Consider the following 27,419-nt stretch of genomic DNA (forward strand, 5'->3'; position numbering starts at 1 on the left):
GCGAAGTAAACGGGAAGGGAGGGAGGAGAAGTCGAAGACCGAAGTTCTAGAGTCGAGAAGAGACAACGAACGCAGACGAAGCGAACGACGGAAAAGTGGAACAAACTGGACAGGGTGGAAGTATTCGAAGTATTCAAAGTACACGACGCGCAAGAGAAACGCCGCGAGAGGAACTTTTGGAGATTATGTCAGCAGATAGGGGGCTGAGTCAGCCCTATAATTACATTCTAATTTTAATTTATCCACGAGTATCAAGTATAACTGCTCAGTATTAGGTATAACTAGTGGGCAGATAGGTTAAAAAGAATCCCAAGTGTCGAATAGACCCGTAAATATCCAATTGTTCATTTGTATCCACCACAATTGCCGAATAAATTATCCAAACGGGAGATCACCCCCTGATAAACGGTGATCCGAACCCGACTATACGCCGCACCGCAGAACCGTATTCAGCCCACCAACACAACCACAACCACACCCACACCACAACTCAACCCCGAGAGTCCTACCCTCAATGACTCCAATTGAGTAATCGAATCCAACATATACCCATAACTCCTCACAAACTCCCCCCCAAGGGCACAAACACACCCAAAATGTCCGCCCACGCAACAACCGAATCCGACGACGAAGCCCTCTTCGCCGCGCTCGAGAACGAAGAAGACACAGGCTACCGCGACCACCGCATCCAACAACTAAACGCCGAATACGCCTCCAAAAAGACAAACCGCGACGCCAAGAACGCCGCAACCGCCAACACCACAACCAACTACCCCTCCATCTCCGGCGACCAAGCCGTGCTGGACTTCACAACGCGCAGCACGCGGTGTATCGTGCACTTTGCCCACGACGACTTTGCCCGGTGCATGGTGATGGATGCGCGGTTATCAGAGCTTGCGGCGCGACACTACGAGGTTTCGTTCGCGCGGGTGGATGTGCGGAGCACGCCGTTCTTGACGGAGAAATTGGGCATTCGCGTCTTGCCTTGTGTGATTGGGTTTAAGGATGGGGTTGGTGTTACGCGCGTTGTTGGGTTTGAGGGCCTTGGGGCTTCGGGGAATGATGCTGGGGAAAGCTTTAGCGTGAAGGTTCTTGAGAAACGCTTGTTGGGCAAGGATGTTCTTCTTCAGGCGAAGTTCTCGGATGATGATAATGATGAGGATGAGGAGAGTGGGAGTGATGATGAGGAGGTTAGGAGGGGGCCGAGAGTTAAGAAGAACAAGACTATTCGCAGTGGGAGGATTCGTGGGGGCGATGATGACGATGATTGGGAATAAAGGACTATTCGAATGGGCGGTGGATCTGCCTAATATGTACATGAAAATAATATACCATGGGATATGATGGGCCAGCGATCAAAAAGGCTCGTGAGAGGGTATTACAACGGGCAAATAGACAAGGGTATACAGAGCCGATGTCAGAGGATAGGGCTGGCTGGTGAGGATTCGTTTTCTACAAGTGCCCACTGGCAGGTGGGTGCATGGAATGATACTACCACCCGTGGACGGTGTACGTTTTATGATGAGATGAAAATAGAAGAAACCACTACCTAGGTAGTAGATACTAGTACCTAAGTACATGCATGCGTGAAATCAGAAGCAATAAGTGGGTACATTGGCCCTTTTAAAATCTAAAAGAGCCACTACCACGTCCTTATCACGCCCTCAACCTTGGAAGGCATACCATCCCATTCCAGTAACCATGCAACATCCACTCGTAAGTCTTTATGTGAGTGATAACCTTCTGACTACTTCGCTCTTGGCGACGTCGATCCTTCGAATAAATAACATCTGGGGTACTTGGTACACGGTTCTGCGGTATAATCCGATTTGGTTGTCTCTGTGGCTCTTCTGATGAACTTGTATTCTCTGGACCAGCCTCAGAACTAAGTTGGGAATCTTCGGGCGATGGTGATCATGCTGATGATGTTAATGATTCTGGTGGTATATTCTCCTGGTCGGATTGTCCCTGTAACACTTCCTGTTGACCTCTAGCCTCGAAACTAGTTGTTGGAGTAATCTTAGAATGCGGAGCTGATGGTGATGACTTGGAAGGCATATACTCATTGACTTGGATTATGCGCATTCCTGGTAGAAGATTTCCGCGGTCGACTGCTCCTTCCACGAATTGTTCCAATAGAAAATTCACAGGGATCAGTACCTGTTATTTGGCAAGATCAATATAATCATCCTCGTTTCGTAACTAGTAACTTCTCGGTGGGGCCACATAGTATTGGAGATTCCGCTATACTTCAGTTTGGTGTCGGGAACCCGACGGATAGAGGTGTACGGAGGGAGACTGACGGTGAGAAGATGATGATGATCCTATTCGAGACTATCTAAGGGACTACTATAATTTAGTAGTCAGTCAGGTGACTAGCACCCAACTGTCCCCGACATCTGGTGTTCATATGGCAGATCGGTTCCATCATTTCTGACTGTAGATCCCCAATATGGCCATAACTTGGTGAGTTTAGTGATTGTGATTCTGAGCATAGCCTTTGCAGAGTGAATCAGCCCTGCTGATCGTGCTCCATCTTGGATTTCTTGGTACCCAGGGGTGTGCAGTTTCTATCTGATACGGTCGTTGAATAAGGGGTTTTGTCGGTTGAGAGAAGGTGTCCGGCGATCAAATGGCAACTGCAGATATCTTTGCAGCTCGGACTTGATGCTAAACACTGCCAAACGATTGGTGCAGTTCCTCTAAGCGGATAATCCGTGACTGATACTAGCATGTTTATCCCGTGAAATGCCAGAGACTAGCGCAGAGGCGAGTATAGAGACAAGTATAAAGGCGAGCGCAGAAACAGGATGACTGTAGCGACAGGCAAGCGCAGAAATGAGGCGAGCGTTCGAAATGAGGCGCTCCTTGGGCTCAACGTGCTTTCCCGGTAGCTTGAACTCCGGAGTCCAAGCTAGATTGCTGGTCAGATAATTTCCGAGGAATTTGCTTGTTCCTTCAGAGTGCGTTTTGCCGGTGCCTTGGAACCTTGGAGTCAGAACCGGATCACTCCCTGATGTTGAGATTAAGTGATGATAAGCGGCTTGTCAGCAGCTCTTCTATATTTGTACTTCCATTGAAAGCCCAAACATCCAGTTCTTCAGATTTTCTCAAGACCTTATCAACACGACTTGTGCTCAGGCGATCTGCGGATCTTGAAGAGTATGACCATGTTGACTTTTAAATTGAATGTTCAAGTTGGTGATTTGTGAACTCAGAACTTGATAGCAAACCGGAAACCCCTTAATATGGTATGTATCCAGTCTCGTAGAATCATGCCGTTGGACATGTTGTTGAGCGTGTGACTGGGGTCGAACCTGATTTTCCGCATGATCACGGAATAATATAAGTCTTTGAGATCTGTTCGGGTACAGTGGTTGACTTATCCTAGGACCGGTACCAAGAAGCCCCAATTAATTATATAATCGTTTCCGGCTACTGCAAAGGTTCGAATCCACTTGAATTTTGGTGGTTGAGACTCACTGCCATTCAAAGGTTGCTCCAGTTCTGGGACCTTCAGAAGTATGGGGGATTCAATCAAAAGTTATTGCATGAGCGAATGCGAATGAGAACCAGTTCTTCATAAGTGGCAGTGTCCTGAAGTGCAGTAATGTCATCCAGACAAAGAAAACTCTAGCAAACCCCATCCCATCCAGCAAACTCCCAATCCGCTGCCTACAGAAAGCATTGAGTCCTGTAGCGGTGAGGGTGGAGTGGTGAAGGTGGTGATCATGGTGATCATGACGCTCTCCATTTTGAAACTTGGAGGACAAAGTACTTGAACTTGATCTGGGACCGGATCTTGAACCAGATATTGAGCCAGACAAGATCTCACCGATGCTGGCGTATGCCGGCAGATTCCTGCCCGTAAACTAGTCGGCGGCAGATCCATCGGAAAAAGGACCTTTCGTCCCAATGCAATCTGGCTTTATGATACTTTGGATTCAGCTTCACAGTATTCGCATATCTGCCGGCTAAGAGGAAACCAGGTTAGAATATCAACCAACATTTGATTGAATGCTTCAGCTCACGTTCAGCTCCCAGCATCTGGGCGATCTATCTGTCGGTACAGCGGCGGGGCTCGGATTTGTCTTTGACAGGGTGATGATTTGAACCTATGTCCCGAGCAGAGGCGTTTCTTGACTTGATCCGCACATGTGCTTTCTTTCTTTCCTCTGGTGTTTGAGGCAGCCTCGTAATTGCAATCTCCGGGTCTCGAGATAGCCCTAGCAGGCTTATCGTTCGCCACGAATCGGTAAGACGAGTTCTATATCCCGTATGAGCATACACCTTGAAGGGAAAACGCCCATTTGGAACAGAGTGAGTGGATGCAGAATGATTACCTGAGTTAACTTTGGTGATCTGTCGAGCCGAAATTGTTTTCATTCCAACAGCTTTCCTGAAGGGCAGACATGGTTCGCTTCCCAGCCCGGGTGCCCATAAACGGCATGCTCCTCGCGTGGCTTGCCTCCGTATCTCGATGCATCCCGCCAAAGAAGGCCAGCGTGGATACGGCGTTGATGACCAGGGGAAATTGTAAAAGAAGCAGGAATTTTGGAGCAGATTTCTCTTTGGAATGAGCATGGCAGGCAAGAGCACCGTCTTGAATAACAACTATAAAAATGGAAGGTACGAACGGACAGGTCGGCAAGTGTGTCTCGAAGATTTGCCGCATCCCGATCGTCAATAATATACCTAGGTATACACGTAGTACTGAGAGATTTCTACATATCAGTATCAAACTTGGAAGCAATTGGATACTAGTAAAGATACAAAACGAATATTATTCTTTCGTTCGAGATACTGCTGAACACATTGTTCGGGCGTAGTAGTACAATGGTTAATAGCACAGGGGCAGTCATCTTTGAAATATGCCAGTGCTTATTCCAACCGACTTCCAAGGTTGCTCTTCATGTTGCAGCCCTGCCAAGTGATGGCAGTTTACTGTACTAGAATAAGTTGAATCATACATTGAAACCCACTGCAGCAGAGGATAGAGCCGAGCACTAGCAACCGACAAACAGTCGAACATCTAGCATCGTGGCAAAGGTAGAGTTCCAAGAGTCTTAGCAGTAACACCCTAACCAGTACAACCTTAGAATATCAAGTCTGTCAAGACCGCAAAGTACAGTCTACCAGAACCAATACAAAGTTTACCCCCAACGAAGTCCTCAGACAATCCTACAGCCCAAACAAACCACAACCGATTCCAACACCAAACCCCGGAACCTTGCAATACCAGATAAAAGAAAAGATACAAACACAACAGACCCAGAGTAAAACCCATAAACATCAAACCAGAATGAATTTCATCTCCAATAAGAACATGAAGACCTGAACTAAAACTGCATCATCATAGAATTACAGGCAGACAATGGGGCAAGTGAACAAAGAAGACCTTAACAAAGACCAGACCGTAAGCGAGCCAGCACAAAAAAAAAGGAAGCAGAAAAGAGGAGGAAGTAAAACAATTCAGAGCTCCTAGAGTTACAACAAATGCCACAAAACCAGGACAAGAGGCCAAAAGAGGACAAGACGCGGAAATTGGACGAGTCAAAAAGGGCAAGGGGGACAAAATTCTATACAAGGGAACAGAAGAGGGCAAAGCAGGGAGAAACAGAAAGAAGAGTGTCACATAGATCCAAATCGTCATTGCCGCCTTAGTGTCCTAGCCGGGTGGATATGAAAAGGTTAGGGGGGTTAGGGAAGAGGAGGAGGGAGAGGCAGAGAAACAAGGCTGATATCCAAGGAGGGGAGAGGGGAAGAGAAGAAATGCAGCGAGAAGAGAACATCGATTCTTTTCTTTCTTAAATAGCCACATTCTTCATTTCCCCCAGGACCTCCGAATCAACAGCCGAACCAGCCTCATCCCCGCCCTCCTTTTCGATCTTCTCGCCCTCCGACTTCGCGCTCGACTCGGCCTTGCCGGGGAACCCCTCATTCTCCTTATTGGAAATCTGCGGCGTAGCAACCTCCATCAAATCCTCTGTTTGCTGCTGTGTCTGCTTCTCTTTGCCATTTTCCTTGGGATCCTCTGAGATGGTCGGGCCGGCGGTGGTGACAGGGCTAGAAGACTCCTCCGTCTCCGTAACACGGGCCAACGGGCTCGACACACCGAACGGAGTCTTAGGACTTTGCGCCGGGCCACGGTTCGGGAAACGGTGCGGTGAGCGGCCGCGCTCTTCAGCGCGTGTCGGGCTACCGTACGGCGAATCCTTGGAACTGGCGCTCTTTCCAGACGCATTCGTGCCGAGGCCGGGCCCACGACGGCGTTGTTGGCGACGGCCGTACTTCTGGTCGGTCCTCCAGCGCAAAATCTCCAGGTATGGGGGTTCGACGTTTTGGGACTTGAATTCCTTCAATTTCAGCTCGTTGGTCTCCTCGTCGACCAGGGTCTTCCCGCTGCAGAGGTCGTCGGCGAAAACGGCCAGGAAGGCCGCCCAGGACCGCGCGACCACGTATTTGCAGTCGTAGTCGCGGCCGAAGATGATGACCTGGCCCCATTTACCGGCGGGGCCGGGCGCCAGATCGATGGCGAGGTGGTTGCCGCCCCAATCGCGGGCCAGGGGAATCCAGGCTGGGTGGGCGTAGGCCTTTTGCACGGCGCCTGGGGGTTGTGAGTCTTGGCGGTCGAGGAGGTCGTTTCGCCAGGCTGTGGGTGGCTGGGCGGCGGAGGAAGAGGGGCCGGCGGCGGAGCTGGAGATGGGGGCGTTGTTGACCTGGGCTGAGCTGAGATATTCCTCGTTGACGGTCTTCCAGTTGGTGCGCTCTTGTACGATCTCCTCGCAATCCAGGAGCATGCAGCTGAAAAGAAGACCCGTCGGCAGACCGGGGCGCTCTTGACCATCGTGGATCATGAGAGACTCGCGCACTTCCAAAGGTAGAGAGCAGTCGAGCTCGTGTTCTAATTCGTTAATGTCGTTCTGGGTGCATCCCTCGCCAAGCTGATCCAACAATTCCTCATAGTTGTGTTCGAGCCAGCGCTCGATCTTCCTCCACGAGTGAGCGACGGGAGGAGGTGGAGGCGCGCCGTCATGGAAGCTCTGCATTTGAATCTCGCCGGGACCATCCTGGTCGTTTGATCTCCGTTGTTGCGATGTGAACGATCTCATGCCGGGCGAGTAAGGGCGGCCCGGGGAGCCGACGTCGGTCGGGGAACCGTCTAATTCGTTGGCCATGACGGTTGTCATTCCCTTGGAGGCTTCATCATCGTAAGGGTTAGATAGGTCGGCCCGAGACTCGATCGCGCTGGTAGCAATGGATGTGAGAGGGTCATGGCGACTTTGACTGAGGGGGACGTGTCGGCCGGTGCGGTAGGGGGAATCGTGGGAGGCATGACGGTCATAGGAGGTCATGGTATGCCAAAAAGAGCGCCATGCATCACCGAAACTGAAGATATAGTTAGCAAGGTATGAAGAAAGACAGGAAACGAGTAAATCGTGTATATTGAAGGGAGTGGTGGCCGGAGGGGGAACAGGGACAGGGAGACGTACGCATTCGCCATGGTGTCGGGAGAAAGGATTAGACAAGAGCCAGGAGCATGACAGGGCGAAGATAAAGAGAGAAGTCGGGCAAGAATACTCTCGTAGTAAGTAGTTCAGAGTGAGAGAGTGATAGAGTGAAGTGTGAAGTGGAGGAGTAGAAGGAAGGAGCCCGAGCATATTTTTCGGAGCGATAGAACTTCCCCGTGATTTGGTTGATTGCAGGTTCCGCAACCCCCTGGCCGCATCCAGCATGGGCATGCAGATCATGACGGTGTGCATACCTGGTATAGCCATAGCCAGCTGTCTACATCGATTACATGGGTTACGAAAGTACCCTATGGAATACTAATTCATTCTGGAATCGTGGAAGGGGGGGAGGGAAACGGGGAAAAGACTCGACGCATCGCATGGTACCTGTTTACACAACAGCCCAATGCAGCCATCATTTTTACCTTTTCTAATGTACACCTATAGAACAACAAGCCACTCGATACTCCGTTCAAACACTGGCTAAGACTGGTCAACTCGGCCTTGACTTCAGCCACCAGCCCGTGGCGTACATCCTCCTCTGCCGAATTAAACTTCATCAAGACCGAGACAAGATCGACGAGGATCTCCGGGGACGGCAGTCGAGCAGAGCAAAGGAGACAATGATAATACTATAACGTATTACCCAGGGAAATTCACCAAGGGGATATCAAAAGCGAAACAGACCAGAAAGCTTGACTCGATTTCGAGAACTCCAGGAGAAAGAACCAAGTGCAGAGCCAGCAACTTGAATCCACCAAGTTCCGACTTCCCAGTTTCCATTCATTTCTCTCCGATTAAAGATAAAATTAGCAGAGGGCCCGGCGTGAAAAAGTGGGGAATGCAAGTGGCGTTGCGACCAGATTAAGGGGTGTGGTGGTGGTACGGAGTACTGTCCACGTACTGCTGTACTGGAAGTTACACACAGTGTGTACAGGTACAGTGATGTACACACACTCCCCAGGTGGCAGTTAAGTATATGTTGTCTTACATGACTACAGTAGTTAACTATTTGACTACGGAGTACAAAGACCACAAATCTACTCTGTACTCCGTACTGTGAACCCTGGACCCTATCGTAATTAAGATCGGCACGACCGCTCGGCTCCATCAAACTTGCATTTCATTCGCGGCCACCGTTGAGTGGCTAGCGTCTAGTGTACGGAGTTCTCGACCCAGTTCCAATTTTACTAGTAAACAAAGTTTGAATGTGAACGTGGCTGCTCGCTTGCACTTCAAGTTGACACGGCTATAAGGTATGTACGGAGTACTCCCTAGTGTCTCTGCGAAGCTGGTAGTAACGAACACTACTAGTAGTAGTGATACAAGTACTTCACCGTCATGGAACTCCCTCAAATTGTGGATTAATTGAATCAATGTAGAGTTTTGATAGAGCGACAAAAATAAATCTAGTAGTTAGTTTTAGGTTCTAACGGCATCCATGGGTCTCAGGGTTCAGGGCAATGCGTGTTACCAGGGCAAAATACTTGTACTACCCAGATTTAGGCAGGTGCTATTACTACTACTGCTGCTGCTGCTACTATAGTCATCGTCGAGATTCAAGGAGTGTATTGCGGGTAAAACCCAAGTGGGAAAGAGAGAGAATCCCACCCCAGTCAATCGTATAAAGAAAACGAAGCATAGCATCATCTCCCAACACAATCCAACCGAAGAGGAACAGAGGAGAAAAGAAAACATAAATTGCAAAATGATTGGACAAGTGACCAGCTCACTCTACCAAAAGAAACAAAACGTAACGCAACAAAGAAAACCAGCGAGAGTAGACAGATGACGTAAAGAGCCACGGCCACAACCATCACTGAACCGAAACGAACGAACCGAACCAACAACCCAGGTACGAGGAAAGAATCGAATCAAATCCAGTGCAGTCCAGTCCAGTCCAATGCAAGCCGAAACGAGAAAGAACCGAACGAATCGAATCCGCGAACCATACCGACTCCAACGATGCAAAAAGAACGGCCTGAAACCAGCAGAGCGCGTGATGGAGACCGCATCAATGTACCGAACCGAAGTGAAATGCTCCCGGTATCGCAAACACCAAATCAAGGACCCTCGTAAGAACGTAACGACAACTTGAAACAGACGGGTGCTTCAATTCATGAGAGAGAGAAGAGAAAGAGGGTGGTAGGGAGAAGAAGTAGGGGATCGTGATAGAGGTAAGTAAGTCACAGAACTAGAACCCGGACCCAGTCCGGGAGTGCTCGAGACCAGCTGAAAACGCAAGACGATCGTGAAGGATATTGAGACATGGAAAGAAAGCGGGCGGGCCGCGGGAGAAGTTGATCATTGTATGGTTAAGATGTGGTGAAGGAGGTGGAGAAGAAGTCGGGTCCCGTAGGTAACGGGAAGAGGGAAGACGGGGCAGGGAAATAGAAAGCGAGAGCGAAAGGAGAGAGGGGAGACAATCACGTAATAAGGAGATCAAAAACAAATAGAGAACGGTAGATAGTAGAGTAGATAACACAAGCAGAAGCTGCCATGCAAAGAGCATGCAGAGACGGAGTTGGACGTTGAGTTCCATTGCGACCTAGCCCCCGGAGAGAAAAAGAAACGCATACCCCTTTGAATTGAACGAATCGATCGAATTAAGCCGCAAAAGAACTCTGCATCCCACCGGACGGTATCCCAGGCCCACCGATCTTCAACACGCGGCGCAGATCATCCTCGATCTGCTTCGTCTCCAGGGACTTGGTAGGCGAAGGCGAATGCGTAGGCATGGGGAATGCGGCATTCGTGTACTGCGGCTGAGGAGAGACGTAGCTTGCATGCTGCGGGGCCGGCGCATTGTAATAATGCGCATACGGAGCTGGCGAGGAGCCAGCCGAGTTATGCGGGAGCTCACGGCGCAGCGGCGAGTTCGTGTTGCGGAAGTTCGGCTGCGAGTTGTTCAGATGCTGTCCGTACGCATAGTTGCCTGGCATGGGTGGAGGCTGCGAGGGACCATGAGACATGGTGGAGGGTGGGCCGGAGGTGGTTCGCATAGGTGTTGCGTAATGAGGAACATTGGCGCTGGTGTGGGGTCTAGGCCCGGGACTTTGTCTTTCATGCGGAGGAGACAGCGACGATGGTGGCTTCTGTGGTCGCGGGTTGAGCAGCAGGTGTTTCAGTTCCTCAGTCTTCAGCCGGCGTTGATCTTCCATGGTGTTCAATGCGGGCTGGGACTGTGTATGAGAGAGGGGAACTGGATGCGCGCAGAGCATTCATTCGGTCTTGGTAAGACGGGGCGAATGATGGGCCGATTTTCGAACGCTCGGGAGACCCCATCTCAAAGGCGAACATGCCGCCACCGGTGTTGTTGTTGCCATGGAGGGCCTTGGAGTCCGTCTGCGGGGAACGTAAGCGAGCGGCTGCCGCCTCAGGACTGGCCAGTGGGTTTGAGTCAGGGTTGCGTGCTCGTTTGGCGGCTTCGAAGAGGAAATCAATGGGTGAAGGTATGTGCTGGGCCGCAGGCTGGGACTGAGTCTGGGGTTGCGGTTGCTGTTGCGGTTGGGGGCGAGCAGCGCGAGGTTTCGACGGAGTAGTCTCCGAGACTGGCTCGTTCTCTTCACTATCGGTCTCAAGGGTAGTCGGGAGATCGGATTCGGGATAGGACTTGGAAAAGAAGCTCGGCATCGGTAGAGCCGACGGGGCGGGGGATGCATGAAAAGTTGGACCAGCGTAGGCGGCATCCTTAGCGGGGGTATTGCTTGGCTGAGATACTTGGCGCTGATGACCATTCCCACCATTGGGCGCAGGTGAAGCGCGATTGCCGTTGGGCAGTTTCTTCACTGAGCGCGGCGGCTGCTTCTTCTTGGAGTGCATGTTGGCGGACGAATCGGTCGCGACACCTGGGCTGATATTCCGTGGGGGCGATGAGGGTGGAGTGCTGAGCATGGCAACCTTCTGAACGTGGGGAGTAGAATTTGTGTTTGTGTTTTTCTTAGAAGATCTTCGGTTGTTATTGGCGTTGGCGTTGTTATTGTGGTGATTGGGATTGCCGTTGCGAGGGCCCTTGGGCGTAGGAGGGTGAGGTGATTGGGTCGACATGGCGACGGGTGGCTTAAAAAATAGGCAGCCGATAGAACAGAAGGAAAAAAAAGAAAGAGAGAGAAATTCAGGGCTCAAGCGACAAGTCAAGGATCAAGAAATCGAGGAAACCAGTCCAAGATTCACTGCTCAGCAGCTGTCGACAATATTAGAGATTCTAACACCGGAAACGGCGAGAAACGGGTATGCGCGAAGTGGAGAACTGCGAAATGAACGCGCACAAAGAGAATGCCTTCTAAAGGGCGAGAATTAACAAAAGCGAGACATGAAGGGGGAGAGTAAAGGGTTGAAGTGAAGTGAAGTGCGTAGGAGGAAGGGGAGGAGAAGAGGAGAGAAGAGAGTCATAGGAAAATGACGGAAGCGCCCTTTGGCGGGGAGAATGACTAAGAAAAGGCCGCCACCAGCACAGGCGGGGGATCTTGTCATTATCAGTTCCTAAGGTTGATCTGAGGAGCCTCAAAGCACAATCATTACACCTTTACCCACCAAGGTTGCCAAGTATCACCTCTTGTTCCATTCTCAATCTCACCCTTTGTCACCAGGGTCCTCTACGTCCTCTACCTAATCTTAAACTCTCTTCCATTCAACTTCAATCTCCTCCGAACATCACCCCCAACCCGATACACCTCCCCACATACCCAACACCATGGCGGACGTGGAGATGAAAGATTCTGCTGCGAGCTCCTCCAAGGGCAAGGCCGTCGCCAAGGTCTCTGACAGCGATAAGAAGAAGTTCGAGGTTAAGAAGGTGAGCTCCCCACGATGAGCAGGAGCGGTGATGCGGATGCAAATGCAAATACAAATACTAACATCATCAGTGGAACGCCGTCGCCCTTTGGGCCTGGGACATCGTCGTCGACAACTGCGCCATCTGCCGAAACCACATCATGGATTTGTGTACGTGCCCCCGCTCTCATCTCTAGCTCTAGCTCCAGCTTGAGCTTGAGCTTGAGCCTGAGCTGCCAACCCACGACTAACACAACACAGGTATCGAATGCCAAGCCAACCAAGGCTCATCAACAACAGAAGAGTGCACCGTGGCCTGGGGTATCTGTAACGTGAGTCAGAGCTCCCGTCTTCACTCGATAGTCCTCTAACCACTCCATCCCAGCACGCATTCCACTTCCACTGCATCTCGAGATGGCTCAAGACCCGCCAAGTCTGCCCACTGGATAACCGGGACTGGGAGTTCCAGAAATACGGACGGTAAAGCGCTGGACGCCACGGAATACTTTCAAACAAGGAGCCTACATTTGAGTGGAGTTGAGCATAGCCCAGCCCAATCGAGGGTCAGCTCATCTACTAGCTATCAGACTGCTGCCCATTTGCTTCTCACCCACCCACCTACCTACTTTACGGTGATGACCAGCCATGCACAACCGTGCGTGCAATCGCTACACCCGGTCCTCACGACAAGGATATGACTTACTGGCGTTCAGGGACTTGACAAGGGTCCCCATTTCATTTCATTCCATTCCATTCCATTCACTTCACTCAGTCCAGTTACGAAGAAATTCAAAGAAACAATGGAAAGCCGATAGAGAACTTGAATTCTTAAAAAAGCCGCGATGCAGCGTAGTCCAGGGAAAATAACACTATAGTTATCCTCCCAAACAAGTACAAAGCTCCCTTCCTCCCTTCCTAGAAGCAGAGCAGAGCATGGATCTCCCTCCTTCCAATACCTCGAAAACAAAACATCCCTTCCCTCCTCAATGAACCTTAACCCCATCAACCAAGACCCTTGGCCCACCCGAATTCCCAGCCCCAGATGAAGCCAACCACTTCTCCGGATTCCGATTAAACCAAGGCCAAGCGGGTATAACAGCCAACCCCGTGAAAACCGTTCCGCCCAGCCCAATCCAGAGCGTCAGGTGGATGTCCTTGTAGATGTATCCGACGACGAAGCTGATAGCCTGTGAAGTAATCAGTCAGTTAGTAAGTATGGCGTGGGTATACCGAGGAAGCTGTGGGACAAAACGTACGCCGAAAATGATTAGCAGTGCTGTGCTGAGGATCTCTGCTAGGCGTTGGCCGTGGAAGTCCTGTTGTAGTTAGATAATGCGATGGGATGGGATGCGCTGGCGCGAGCTGGACAAGCTGGCCGTGCGCGCGGAGCAGAGGAGTGAAGAGACGCACGATCTGGCCTTCAAAGGCATCTTGTAGAGGGGCGAGGATTTCGTCCATGGTGTTGGGTTTGTGAGGTGGATTGGATTGTTGATCGCGGGTTCGGGCTGGGCCTCTAGCGGAGGGCGGAAGTGGAGGGCGGAGAGCTTATCGTGATGTTGTCATTTGCCTGTCTCTTCCGCCTCGGCCTCAGCTTTCACTTCCATGGCTGGGCAACTAGTATGGATAATTGTACGGGCTACCACGAATTTTGGTCATTGGGTTACGATAGGAAGACGGTGGGGATTCACTGATATTCAAGTATATTCTAGAGATTGTTTTTTAAAGATTGAAGTAGGTGGATACGTAATGGCTCATGATTCATCTATATTCTAAGTTGACTATTTTATACTCCCCGTAACTACCAACGGTCACCGGTCAATGCAATGCCAAGTGCTTCCCAAAAGGAGCACTGCTCCAGCCCAAGTTCGTTTCAACTTCCCGTGAACAAATACCTCCCGTGTCTCAGCTGCATGCATGCTGCAGTGAAAAGCAGCGGTGAAGAAAAAAGCCGACGCCGAGACGAGACACGGGCCTCTTCCGCAAGAACAAAGAGAGCCGGAACGAAACCGGATCCAGTTTCTATGCCAGTCCATCCTGAAACTAGGTCTGGAGGAAGCGATTGGTGTGCTTCAGACTTCGCGCGCGTCATGCGGCCAGGCCACGGTGCCCGGATGTTGGAAGGTAGTGGTGGGAAAAGGAGGGGCGAGAATGACGCAGCTGTATTGCAGAGCAGTGCAGTGCAGTGCAGAGACAAAGAAAAGGAAAATGCAAATGCAGACTTAGACCGGGGTCACGGTAGTTCCTTCCTGCGCGGGCTCAAGCAGCTTCCATTGGCAGGTAATGTTGTTCGTAGCGAACCGTGCGATGATGCGGTCAGCGATCTCGGTGAAGCGATCCGTCGCAAGGGCGAGGATGGTTGGTCCAGCGCCGGAAAGACAGATACCCAGAAGACCGGGCTGGGTGGCAGGCGTCATTGATTGGAGAATCTCGGTCAGACCGGGGATCAAGCCTTTGCGGTAGGGCTGGTGGACCTTATCCTGCATGGCGAGGAAGATCATCTCAGGGTCTGGTGGGGAGGTTCCCAGGGCGGCGGGGAGGAGGGCCGCGCGTTGGAGGTTGAAGACCTGGGATAGAGTGAGTAAGTGTATCATACACGGCGTGGAGGAGTTGCTGCTTTAAGGAATCGACATACCACATCGGCTCGGCTGTATTGCTGAGGAAGAACGTTACGGGCATCGGCGGTGGGCACGACGAAGTCTGGGATAATGGCAATGGCCTTGATTTCTGGGGCCCAGTCGAACTTTCTGTAGTGACCGATTCCAAGAGGGGGCTCGGGGGGGCTTCATTCCAGTGTCAATGCCACCGGCGGGAGAGGGCAAGACCTCACTAAGAGGGATCTCTTTCCGGGCAACATCCTCGGGCTTCAGCTCGTTCAGATAGGTACCCACAAAACCTCCGAACAACGAGGCAGCCACGTTATCGGGGTGTCGTTCTACAGAATGCGTTAGTTTGATGCAAGACGGGGGTAATTGGGCGGGTATGAGTATGGGTGGGTATATTCAAGCAATTTTATGGCGGGACCCATGGAGGGGCAGAAGGGCAGGGCAGGGAAATAGCTTCACGTACCAATCATCAAGCAATAGTCTAGCAAACGATCCTTGCTTAAACCCAGTTTGCCGACCTCATTGCCCAGCATGACACCAGCGACAACAGCGGTACCCGATGATCCCAGACCTCGACTCAGTGGGATGGGGTTGACGATGTGAACCTTGGTCTCGATGGGGAAGGCGCGCTGATTGTGGCATCGCAGAACATAAAGGGCGACACGGGTGATGAGGTTGACTTCAGGATCGAGAGAGATGGACTCGGTGCTGCCGCTTTGGTCCTCGTAGGTAATGGCGCAGTTCAATGGCAGCTCGGAGGAGGACTTGGAGTCATCGATTGTGACGCGCAGTTCGAGGTGGAGGGAGAGGGCCAGGCCAATGACATCAAATCCGGGGCCAATGTTGGCCGAGGAGCAAGGGACTCGAATGGCAAAGGATGACATGGTGGATTGGACTGGAGGAGAGCAGTCCAACAGGAAGTCCGGAGTACTGGGGAGAATGGAAGTGGGATGGATGACTGATGACTCGATGCGGGAGGATCTCGGAGATCTTGGCGTCCAGGAAAATTACCGTCCGACACCGGGGAAGATAGTGGAGGTGGTGATTGGGTAGAGTGATTGGATGGGATTTATAGTACAGTATTCCCTATTAATACTAATTAATACTAATTCTGATTTTTATTTTGAGTTTGACTGAGATCGGTCTGCACATGCATGTCACCCTTAGCCTTAGGGCAGATGTCATACTAGTCATGGTCATGGCAGATGACTTTGCCCTTGAAGTTGGGTAAGGACAAATCAGAGATAGCGCATTGGAATCGCACTAGCATTGTGGTTCTTAATGTGCCGATGCGACTTGGTAATAAATGCCTCATGGATGATGCCTGAGGGTAAGCTAACTTTGACCGGTGAACGCCGTCCCATCGTGCAGACTTTTTAGACTTGATTGACAGCCCTGGAGTATAGAGGAGGGTATTCTCAAGTACTGCGATATGGCATAGCATTATTGTATCGTGTTTTATAGTATTACTTAGTCTATAGTTATCTCTATCTTTTCATTATCTCTGTATTAATAACTCCCATACCTTTACTCCGTAATAGCCCAAGGGTGTCCTCCTTGAATTAAAGTGGAAATGTGCGGGACCCGCAAGCATCACCCGCTAGTCCATTTTCCAACCTCGCCACAACCTGTCGTCGTGATAACCCACCACTTTTCCTCTCCTCTCTTCTCTCCCTTCCTTTTTTTCTTTTTACACACATACACACTCAAACCCACGATTTTCTCCGTGGTTATTCTCTTTTCAAAGACTATCCCTCTCAACTTTCTTGAGAATTCCCTCCCAGTCTCTTCCGTGAAGATTCTGCGGTCCTTTTCTCTCCGCGACTAGCTCGCCTCGCTCGAACTCAGCAGCCCTGGAGCAAACGCGCTCCCCTCCGTCTCATCTCATTCAAGTTGGCGGGACTTCGCTACACTCAGTCCTCTCTCCCCAACCCTCTTGCAGGCCCCAAGTTCCGGGTCTTCTGCGGGGGCGACACCAGACCCCCCCCCCTAATTGTGCCTACTCCCACTTACAAAACCGTGGCAGCCAGACGTGTGTCGGTAACTTCAGACCCTCGTGAAGGGTCTGACTCGTGGATGGAGGGCCGTCGACCTTAGATCGTCCCTCTTTTGCCGGCTTGCGTCTGCAGATGTCGTGCTGCTGCCAGTAAGCATTTGACCATATCATCTATTGTACCTCAAGGTACACCAACAATTTCCCGCGGAACAACTACTCCAAACAAATAACGCAAAAAAAAGACCGCTTCCAGCTAGTCTGGTACTTTCCAACAATCGGCTTGATCCATTTCAATCTCCCCCCTATTCAAAATGTCTGACACTCCTCGTTCCGAAAAGGAGCTGTGCCTCACCCGGTACAGCACCCCGGTACCGGAGCTTGATGACCACCGCCATCACCAAATGGACACCCCCCCCGAATCGATGCTCCGATGGAGGAACCGTTGACTCGGCAGGATACCGCCAACCTCGGCCCAAAGGGAGAGACCATGACCCCCGGCCGATCCGATTTCCTTCAACCGCAAGACCCCCACGCAGGTCCCGTCTTCCGAGACTTCGAACAAGCCATCGTCGACGACGAGCGAACCGTCAATGAAATGGCGGGCATGGGCCGCCGTTTCTCGGTAGACCCCAATGCCAATTTCCACACCCCTCGCCGTATCAGCTGCACTCAGAAGGATATCGCCAACGTTTCCCGATCTTCATCCCCGTCCGCCCGGTCTTCGTCCCCGCCAAACTCGGTTGAGGCCTTTGCCGATCCGCGCCGTCGGGAACGTGCAAACACCTTGGACAGCCATGGCCCGCCTGACCTGGAGGCCATGCTGCAGCGGACCGTCTCAGGTGGTACCCACCCCCGGCGTCCTACGTTCAGCAACGCCAGTGCCATTCGACCTCAACTTGGCGATGTGCCGCTCGATTCGAACGAAGATGTCGCCGTGCACACATACGAAGAACCCGGCCGTATCCCGGTGATCGACTACGAAGAACTCGAGGAGTTTGTAGCTTTGAACCAAAAAAGCAAAGCTGCTGGCAACCGCCGCAAGCACAGCTTGAGTTCGCAGAGCAAGAAGCCTCGGATCTTCTACGATCTCCGTCAAGGTGCCAAGGGAGCCAGCGTGGAGGAATTCAAGAAGTCGGACTCGACCGATTCATCCGACACCTGCGAGGTTGACGAAAATGCGCTAAAGCGCATCAGCACCGTGCTAGATGAGCAGGAGCTAGTGGAAACGCTCCCCAATATCAACGAGCCCACCCGCTTCGGATTCTTCTCCTCCGAGTCCCAAACTACCGTGCACGCGGCCGAGCTGGGAGATTTGGTTTTCCCAGGAGACACATTCCGTGACCTGTTTCAGCTCGGTCCCGACGGAGGTGTGTGGTGGCTCGACGTAGTCAACCCGACGGAGGACGAGCTTGGAGCCATCTCTCGCGCTTTCTCAATTCACCCTTTGACGACCGAGGATATTTTGACCCAGGAAGCCCGCGAGAAGGTCGAACTCTTCAAGCAGTACTACTTCGTCTGTTTCCGCACCTTTTATCAAATGGACAAGACGAGCGAGGAATTCATGGAGCCGGTCAACTACTACATGGTCGTTTTCCGCGACGGGGTATTAACATTCTCCTTCGTCGACAACCCGCACGCCTCGAACGTGCGCAAGCGTATTGGCAAACTCCGTGACTACGTCTCGCTATCGAGCGACTGGATCTGCTACGCCATGATCGACGACATCGTCGATAGTTTCGGCCCCGTTATCCGCGACGTGGAGCTTGAATCTGAAGCAATTGAAGACCACGTCTTTATCGCGCGAGTCGACGACTTCGAATCGTTCCTCCCGCGCATCGGTGGCTTGCGCAAGAAGGTCATGTCGCTCATGCGTCTGCTCGGCGGCAAGGCGGATGTTATCCGGGGATTCTCGAAACGCTGTAATGAACAGTATTCCGTCACGCCGCGGGGTGATATCGGGCTGTACTTGGGTGATATTCAGGATCACGTTGTTACCATGATGTCCAACCTGTCTCATTTTGAGAAGATGCTCAGTCGTTCGCATACGAACTACCTCGCCCAGCTTAACGTCACGAACCTGGTCCTTGGTAACCATGTCAACAAGGTTCTCAGCAAAGTCACTCTCATCGCGACGATTCTGGTCCCGATGAATTTGATCTGCGGTCTCTTTGGTATGAACATCGAAGTCCCCGGCCAGAACCACAAGGGCTTGGAATGGTTCTTTGGTATCCTGGGTGTAATGGGAGCCATTGTTGTTGTTAGTATTGCTTTGGCGAGGTGGCAGAAGCTGGTTTGATTGGTGCCCAGCTCTTGCAGAGAAGCGCAGTCTGCTGCTGTAGCTGTTACTTTCCCTTCTTGTTTCTTTGTTTTGTTTTCTGCTGGCTAGCGCTTGCGCTGGTCGTTGTTGCGCTGCTGGCTCCCTTACCACGTCGCCTTTTCGGCTTTCGATTCGTCTGTGAATTCTTATTTTCTTTGCTGTTTTGGGCTAGTTATGATCGAGAGTATCTTGCTAGTGTAGTTGGGTTAGGCATTTTGAGAGTTGCTATTGTGTTAAGCTTAATGTAGCGCAGCATTCGCATACCTACTTAAATACAATCTTATCCATGAAATTTCTTTTTGGGAAATCAACGACTTCAACTATCAATACCATCGTACGATCATGATACTGTGACCCTTACTTTTTTCTCTCTCCACCTTTCTTCGTCAAAAATAATATCAATTGATATGAATCAGAGCAAAAATTCAAATTATGCGACAGCTGGCGGATTTGAACCGCCGCCTCCGAAGAGAATTGATTTCTAGTCAATCGCCTTAGACCACTCGGCCAAACTGCCTTTGATGAAGAGTAGTCAGGGTTTATGGCATCATGAACTGAAGAAAAGAGACAAAGCTAATCTTTAGCTCAAGGTACTAGTAGCAGCAGAACTAGACACAGTAATAATATCCGCGTCTGCTTCTGCCGCTCCATCGTGCAAATCCTATGTCGTACAGAGGGGGAAAAAAACGTATAAATTTAGAGTGGCAAATATGAACCAAAACATTCTGTCGATAATTTCACCTACATCATGCCACTAAAATAGAGCGACTACTCATACTCTTCAATTGGCTCTCCATCCCGAACACCAACTTGAAGGTTCAAATTCAACCTTGAAAGTTGGAAGGTCATTTCTCCTCCGCATCAGCCTTTGCCTTCAAGTAATCATCAATAGTCCTAGCAATAGCCGGCCGAGCCTTAACACGCCCCAGCCACGCCTTAACACGCGGAAAGTCTTTCTCCAGATCCATCTCCTCCTCCCAAAAAAGCTTCGCAACCTCAAACCACGGCAAGAAAGCAGCATCAACATAGCTATACCTGCTACCAACAAGGTACCCACTATGAAGCGACCGATCAAGCACGCCCGCAACACGACGGATCTCATTAACATAGCGCTCAACCGCACTGGGTACCTTTTCAGGATGGTAGACCGTAAACCAGGCAGCCTGCCCGAAATACGGTCCCTGGCCGGAAACCTGGTAGTGAAGCCACTGCTTGCTTTCGTAGTACTCCTTTGAGCCGGCGGTGAAGCTGATGGTGTGTTGTTTGTCGTATGTGTCCACTAGATATTCTAGGATGGCGCCGGATTCCCAGATGGTTATTCCGGTGTTTGGGTCTTCGAGGGCGGGAACGCGGCCATTTGGGTTGATGGACTCGTAGGGTTCTTTCTTTAGGTCGGTGAGATTGACTAACTTGGTTTCGTAGGGGAGTTTGAGTTCTTCCAGGACCATGAGGACTTTCCAGGGGTTTGGCGTGCCGGCGTGGCCCTGGAGGGTCCAGAGATTGAGAGGTTTGAGAGACATGGCGAGTGAATTATAATTGATTTCGGTAGAGGGTGTTTGATACTGGAAAACAGAAAAGCATCGAGGCTTTGCTTGCTTAAATATTTCAGTATACTCCAATGTAAGGAACCTAGAAACCTGTTAATAGGAATTATTCAGTTCGGGATCCGAGAAGACCGAACGCTTGGTAATTTACACCGTTGATTCTCTTGAGCTTTTCATTAGTGCTAAATAGGACTTTGATAGTTATCGAGACAAACAACGGATTACGCAGTTAGCCAGCCTGGGGCTCGCCAAGGCACGATGATTGGTCCTCGGTTCAACACAAACAGCACAAAATATGATGCAAACAAAAATTGCTTATGATGGGGAATAACCTTTATGGAGCTTAGCGAATCATTTACTTCTTGGTCATCAATGTGGAACTAGCGACAAACCTACCCAGTCGTGATATTCATAATCAACAAGGAGCGGGGACGTCATACCAGTAGATTGAACAATTTTGCTTTCCTAGCTTTTTAGAGCTTGATGATTTATAAGAGCGTCTACTAGTTGATATGTATAAAATTAAGTCCACTAGTCTAGTTTCAGTCGCGCGTATTATACTACAATTCTTCACTTCATCATACATGTTGTCAGAAGCGGCGAAGGCCTAATTTGAAACATGCAGCTTAGGGGCGGGAAATCTGTGTAATTGCTATGTATCTTCCCACATATTTTGTGAGAAGTTACCTGATATGTACTAACTATTTCTAGCCTAATCTCTGGTATTCTGCTACTAGCATACATTCAGCCTAGTAATTGTTCTGATCCCTCTATTATATAGCTCACCCAATACAACTCTCTACACACTCTCCATCTTCCGTTCAGCCTACGCACAATACATTCACAAATTTACGGGTGTGATTGTGTTTAATTAAGTCTGTCCGGACTCACCTCACCATTCTTCCCTCTCTTCGACCTTCTTCCCTCACCATCCCTCCCCTCTATCTTCTTCTCATAAGCTATCGCTTAAAAACTCACCTACCGCGGCCGCAACCGTGGCCAATCGTATCGATTCCATGGTTTTGTGCACTACAGCCGACTATTACAACAATTCTATCTTCAAGCTTTTACACGATGCCGCTCCTTCGAACCAAGTAGCATCAAATGCCCGTTATTTGCTGGCCAATTGGGGGGGTATGACCACGGCGGGGGAAGGTTTCGCTAGGTACAAGCCCAGTACCGGGAAGGGGATAGGGCTTATTATAGAGTATGGTTCTCATGCATTGGCATCCTTCGCTGTCTCTATGCCGAGTGTGTGTGTTTATTCGCGCAGGGGTTTAGAAGTTTTACCCTCCCAAGGTTGGGACCGTGGTGTACCTATGCTTAGGCGTCGCAGTGGCGCCTGAAGCCCGGGGGGGCCCTTTGGCCTCCGGCACCGATGGAATTTGTGGACGGATGGCCGCTGGTCACACCTGAAACTATTCTCGACCATATTGGTCCTTGCTTTCACTAATCCGAGAATCCCAAGCTCTGCCATCGTTGGATTGTATCCTCTTTCCATCCCCTTAAAAATCCAATCCTGTCCCGCGTTTCTAGATTCCCAAATGTTTCGCCAGGGTTCTCAAAGTGCATCTCGCGAAGCTTCTTTGAAAGATCGAACTCCCACCTCACTCCACCATTGACAAGAATATGAATCCTTCTAACGCGTTCATATATAATCTGTCCATGCTGAGCTTCCTGGTTGGTCATTTGAAGAATTTGGGAAAGCTCCCTGGCAAGCTTTCCCGCCACCCACTCAGGCCGTGTCGCGTAACCATCCAGTCCATCATAAATCTCGCCCTTATGTTGATGAAACCATCTCAAATTCCATGTATTGTCAGGGTCGTCTGGTGGAAATTGAAATTCTGTGGCCGCAGACGTAACATCAATGAGGAGTGTTTGTACAGTGATATCGCGATCCTCGAAAGTCGCTTTCAGATAAGTTTTCGGAAAGGAAATAGATGAAAAGGTTGTGTTGTCAGATTGCACTTCAGGGGCTCCTAGATCACAAACAGGACCATAACGCAGGAACCTTTCTAGAAGTCTGTAAAACCTCCAATGAAATCCCACTGATTTATCGCGCATGGTTTGTCTCCTTGCGCCTTCCGGAGAAATGATATGGCCAAATAGACGAATGTCTACTTTTAGCACATTGATCCGTTTCATTGACGCTGGAATGCATAACCAGGTCGGGAAAAGGTCTGAATCATCGCGAAGAGCAATGTCTAGGACGTGGTCCCTATCAAGCCGCTCCCAGACCCACTTTGTAATAGTGGAAAGATGACGATTCGTCAAAAGCAGGGGTAGACGACCTGAAAGCCCGTGTGTATAATGCTGTTCATGGTATATCTTTCCAGAGCCGCCTTGCCATGCGTGACTGCGCATATCTTGGAATACGACTCGGTTGGTCTCACATGGCTTGAGTGGCGGAAGCAGTTGGTCTTGTAGAACGTATTCGATAATGAGAATAAGGATCTCACAAGGTATTTCCAGTAAAACTGATAGCATCTCTAAATGAAACAAAAACAAAAATTGAATTTTGAGGCTTGACTGCCCAGGTTTATCTTGGAAGCTTTTTATATGGTCCAGATTTGGCGGTGTATCCTGAAACAAAGATCTCGTTGAGCAAGGCATCTGAATGAAATTGCCTTCATCGGATCTTGCCCTGCTGCTAGTCTGCAGTTGCCTGCAAATCCCAACGGAGCATGGATACTCGGTAAATTCTGGAGATTGGGTTGCCTGACGCGCTATGACGGCTGCGGCTAGTTCCCAGGGGCTTGGGTTGGCGGGTTCAGCCTCATCTAACGTCACCAGGATACCAAACATGACTCACTAATCAGTATAAATACAAATAATGAATCTGCAAGGCCTCCTTTTGCATAAACCGGATAATGTAGGGCTGTTGACGATATTGCCGATATACCGATATTGACGATACGATATCGACAGGCGATACGATATCGGCTGCTTTTGAATTTGCCGATGCCGATTGCCGGTACGATATCGGTAGGCTTCAAACTTGACGATATCGCCACTCACGATATCGTGATATCGTATCGGCATCGGCACAATTCTCTTTTAGAATCATCTAAAGAGCGAACGCAATTTTATTTGACAGTTTATGAATGCAGAACCGGAATATTAATTTAACCAACCTCCACCCCTGGCCGCTACCACTTATACCCATCGCGAATCAACATCAGCATTCTAATGGTATCCCCTTTCAAAGAATATCTCCGGATGCCTAGCACATCCCTCGCTATACTAAACACTCTCTCAACAGCAACTTCAGAGGCTGGAATCGCTAGATAGTCCCTGGCTGCTGCTGCCATCCGCGGATACTCGCCCTTGTGCATCTTCCACCAATTGCAGAGCCAGTTCTGGCCAGTAGTATCTGCGACGCTGATCAGAGGGGTGTCAAAGTACTTATCAATATCTGAGAGCGGTGGGTCTCGTGCCTGCAACTTCTTCAGCATTCTAGACTCCACATCACTATGCTGCAAGGAAGACAATCTTGATACAGCGGCATCATACTCCGGTTTACTAGCTGTGTAGACCTGATATAGATTGGTGCGGATCGTCTCCAGAATCATTGTCCCGGCATTGCTATCTTAAAGTTCCCGTAAGACCATTTCACCTTTGACTCGGGGATCCAAGACAAGGCAGTGTAATAGGTATCACAGTCATCCATAATAGAATAGTACTTTTTGTATTTCTTCATTCCTTCTTTCACTGCAGCTATGATATCTCAATCCAGTGTTGTGAAGTCACCATTGCCCTCCGTCACGTCATCAAGCAATTCGTGTAGCTCATAGTAGATCGGAACTGCAAGGCTGATTTGTGGATTGCGTTTCGAAATGAACAAAGTAAGCTCATTAAACTTGTGGAGTACTTTGTAGATCTGTTCCAGCCGTGACCAATCTTGGAGAGTGAAAGGTAGGAGCTCCTCCTGAAGGCTCAGGAACTTGTTGACTTATTGTCTTGACTTTAAGCCATCATCGATCATGCGAAATGTCGAGTTCCATCGTGTCATAACATCGTATACAACAAATTTGTCGGGAAGATTATTGAGTCTACAAATCTCCTTCCATTTCTGTCGGCACTGAGGACTTCTGTTAATCCAAAGAGCGAGGACTCGTAATCTCCCTATTGCTGAGTGATCTGTAATCAAATTACTAGTCCGCAAACAGTCACAGGCAACTTACGCTTGTTCCATCGTCCCCGACCCCAATTTACGGAGTATATCTTTCACAATCAGATTGAGGACATGAGCCAGGCAGCGGATATAGCTGTCAAGACCTCGATCGAGTGGTGCTGGCATAGTGTCTTCCACCCTAGGTCGGTCAGAAAGAGAGAAGTATAACTCAGATGCCATAGACTCATTATTACTGGCGTTGTCGCCTGTAATAGAAATAAGCTTATCCTCGAGACTCAACTCAATAAGCATATTTTCCACTGCAATCGCCAGATTTTCGCCACTATAAATACCTTAGAGCTCAGTGAACTCGAGTAATCTCTCGCAGTACTCAAATTCACCAGTCAGCCAATAACCAATTATCCCTAAAATAGGAAGATTATTCTGGCTTGTCCAGATGTCCAGTAATAAGGCAATGGTTTTGCAAGTCAAAGCCAGCTCACTTTTCAGGTTGGTACACTATATGACAAACTCTTGCATGATTCAATCCCGCAAGGTGTGGCGAGAAGTGAATGGAGGCTCAATCCCAGGAATATCTCGGAACATCTGCTAAAACTCTGGAGACTCAACAGTAGTGAAGGCTTTTATATCAGTCACAATCCAGCGAATGGCATTCATTTCCAAGACCTCTTGATGAGTAAGACTCTGTTTACCACCCATAAAAATCCGAATGTCAGGTCCTTTCTTCCCTGGCGGTATAGTGGAGGTCGGGCAATAAATGCCATGCTTTGCCAAGTACATCTTCATATTGCTGGTTGTGTTTTGCCTTTAGGAATCCGACGTATGCCAGTCACAGCGTATTCCCGTTTTTTTATCTACATGGATACAGCAAATCTTTCGGTCGACCAGCCGTCTTTTGTTGGTCCTCTTGATAACCTATGGACAATCAACAGCTGTAGTCTCGAAGTACCCCCAGATCCACTCTGTAGCCGGCGCTGGTCGTTTGCACCATTAAGAGGATATGTGGCTTGTGATTGAAGTACCAGCATCTGTTGGGCTCTCTTGCGATACTAGCACTTGTGACACAGACTCAGAAGGTAGGAGCTCACAATCTGGTATGTTGGAGAGGATTGCCACATCTTTTTAACAGGTTGGGAGAGTACGTGGGAGATTGCTCGGTGGCTCGCTTGATTCGCTTGATTGGTCAATTTGATCCTCAGGCAAAGACTCTTCATCGCTCTCATCATTCAGAACTCGGTAGTTGAGGCGTTTCTGCCGCGTACGCATTTTGTGTTGGATACACCAGCCCACTGGCGCAGTGCGGATGAATACGACTTGCTGATCGCAGCTCGCTGTTGATATGGGCCCAGTGGTTCAGTAGAACCAGGGTTGAAGAGTCATGTATAGAGCTGGTTAGTGTCTGGAAGAGCAGGTCACTGTCAACCAAGAAGAGGTCGGGGTACGCGTCCCAGTCTTTCAGACGCGTCGCGTCTAAATAGAGGTGAACCATAAAATAGGATTGAACCCTTATGACCTCTGGATAATCTGCCATATAGCATAATGGAAGAAGCAAAGCGTAGCCATAGAATAGAACAGGTAATATGATGGTATGCTGGGACGGAGAAGCCTATAACATAGATATATATATGTATATGTATGCGCAGAGGAATGGAAGCAACTTACAAAGGATTAGATATATACTTTGCAGATACAGAGTTAGTTGATATGACGGCAGAGCAACGTAAAATATATAAATATCCAGCCACATAGCACGGCAACAACACGACGTAGGACTACATAACGGGAGCGAATTGCCCTAATTAACGAGTATCTAAGCTAACATTCTCTTTATAGCAAAGTCTTCTATATCTAGGACCAGGAAATATTCTCTTATTGTCCAATTACCGGTGGCGATATATCGCCGACGATAATATAATTTGCCGATATCGTATCGACAATTTCTTAAACTGTCGATCGCGATTGCCGATACGATATCGGCAGACTTCGAAGTTGACGATGCCGATTGACGATATGGGAAAACAGTGCCGATATCGTATCGTTAACAGCTCTAGGATAATGTATGGCAACTCTTGGCTTTCCCTTCCGCCTTACTCACTGAGTAGAATTGAGCACGCCCCTGACCGGCCTGAGAGCTGATGAGTGATCATTATGTAATCAAACTGACTGGTCACTCACTGAGCCTGACCTAAGGTTACTTACTAAGCTTTTCCAACTTAGGTGGCCTGAGTAAGTGACCTTGTTAAAACATAATACACTAGCTTGACCGCTGTATAAGAATTAGCGTTGCCACTGACTGGTGATTTTTCTTTTTGCAAATAGAATATACCTGATTAATTTTATTTCGATGAACAGTTGAACCAATCAAGATTTAGTACTTCTAGGAGTATTCTTTATTCTGTTAATATATACCTAATCCAGGAGAACTATCTAGGTAGATTATATCAGTTAAGATGTCGACTATGCAAGGCAAGAATGGCACGGCAAAAGTAGACGGTATATTCGATATCAAATCAGTATCGAATCAAAACTAAATCTCAAAG

At 49.5% G+C, this 27,419-nt stretch overlaps 9 protein-coding genes across 9 annotated transcripts; 3 read left to right on the plus strand and 6 right to left on the minus strand.

Annotated features, from left to right (window-relative positions):
- Positions 1-596: 596 nt before the first annotated feature.
- On the plus strand, positions 597-1,277 carry N7533_008525 (thioredoxin domain-containing protein; the record flags this gene model as incomplete). Its single annotated transcript, XM_057105175.1, has 1 exon — positions 597-1,277. One exon carries the CDS (start codon positions 597-599, stop codon positions 1,275-1,277), a length of 681 nt encoding a protein of 226 aa, XP_056956624.1.
- A 4,530-nt stretch (positions 1,278-5,807) lies between these two features.
- On the minus strand, positions 5,808-7,504 carry N7533_008526 (SMI1/KNR4 family protein; the record flags this gene model as incomplete). Its single annotated transcript, XM_057105176.1, has 2 exons — positions 5,808-7,389; positions 7,494-7,504. 2 exons carry the CDS (start codon positions 7,502-7,504, stop codon positions 5,808-5,810), a joined length of 1,593 nt encoding a protein of 530 aa, XP_056956625.1.
- A 2,613-nt stretch (positions 7,505-10,117) lies between these two features.
- N7533_008527 (uncharacterized protein) lies at positions 10,118-11,558 on the minus strand (the record flags this gene model as incomplete). Its single annotated transcript, XM_057105177.1, has 2 exons — positions 10,118-10,713; positions 10,781-11,558. The coding sequence occupies 2 exons, from the start codon at positions 11,556-11,558 to the stop codon at positions 10,118-10,120; spliced, it is 1,374 nt and encodes a 457-aa protein (XP_056956626.1).
- A 646-nt stretch (positions 11,559-12,204) lies between these two features.
- N7533_008528 (SCF ubiquitin ligase complex subunit HRT1) lies at positions 12,205-12,768 on the plus strand (the record flags this gene model as incomplete). The annotated part of the gene is made up of 4 exons (XM_057105178.1): positions 12,205-12,306; positions 12,377-12,455; positions 12,546-12,616; positions 12,670-12,768. The coding sequence occupies 4 exons, from the start codon at positions 12,205-12,207 to the stop codon at positions 12,766-12,768; spliced, it is 351 nt and encodes a 116-aa protein (XP_056956627.1).
- Positions 12,769-13,267: 499 nt separating this feature from the next.
- N7533_008529 (signal peptidase complex subunit 1) lies at positions 13,268-13,742 on the minus strand (the record flags this gene model as incomplete). Its single annotated transcript, XM_057105179.1, has 3 exons — positions 13,268-13,471; positions 13,541-13,600; positions 13,695-13,742. The coding sequence occupies 3 exons, from the start codon at positions 13,740-13,742 to the stop codon at positions 13,268-13,270; spliced, it is 312 nt and encodes a 103-aa protein (XP_056956628.1).
- A 761-nt stretch (positions 13,743-14,503) lies between these two features.
- N7533_008530 (homoserine kinase) lies at positions 14,504-15,771 on the minus strand (the record flags this gene model as incomplete). The annotated part of the gene is given in 4 exon segments (XM_057105180.1): positions 14,504-14,848; positions 14,917-15,028; positions 15,039-15,216; positions 15,351-15,771. 4 exon segments carry the CDS (start codon positions 15,769-15,771, stop codon positions 14,504-14,506), a joined length of 1,056 nt encoding a protein of 351 aa, XP_056956629.1.
- A 1,423-nt stretch (positions 15,772-17,194) lies between these two features.
- On the plus strand, positions 17,195-19,179 carry N7533_008531 (magnesium transporter CorA family protein; the record flags this gene model as incomplete). Its single annotated transcript, XM_057105181.1, has 2 exons — positions 17,195-17,251; positions 17,338-19,179. The coding sequence occupies 2 exons, from the start codon at positions 17,195-17,197 to the stop codon at positions 19,177-19,179; spliced, it is 1,899 nt and encodes a 632-aa protein (XP_056956630.1).
- Positions 19,180-20,045: 866 nt separating this feature from the next.
- N7533_008532 (glutathione S-transferase family protein) lies at positions 20,046-20,720 on the minus strand (the record flags this gene model as incomplete). Its single annotated transcript, XM_057105182.1, has 1 exon — positions 20,046-20,720. The coding sequence occupies one exon, from the start codon at positions 20,718-20,720 to the stop codon at positions 20,046-20,048; it is 675 nt and encodes a 224-aa protein (XP_056956631.1).
- A 3,173-nt stretch (positions 20,721-23,893) lies between these two features.
- Positions 23,894-24,316, minus strand: N7533_008533 (hAT family dimerization domain-containing protein; the record flags this gene model as incomplete). The annotated part of the gene is made up of 1 exon (XM_057105183.1): positions 23,894-24,316. The coding sequence occupies one exon, from the start codon at positions 24,314-24,316 to the stop codon at positions 23,894-23,896; it is 423 nt and encodes a 140-aa protein (XP_056956632.1).
- Positions 24,317-27,419: the final 3,103 nt, after the last annotated feature.

The sequence above is a fragment of the Penicillium manginii genome (assembly GCF_028828005.1).
Source record: "Penicillium manginii strain IBT 31320 chromosome Unknown utg000006l:1.0-4164085.0:1.0-4166146.0, whole genome shotgun sequence".
Classification (NCBI taxonomy): Eukaryota; Fungi; Ascomycota; class Eurotiomycetes; order Eurotiales; family Aspergillaceae; genus Penicillium; species Penicillium manginii.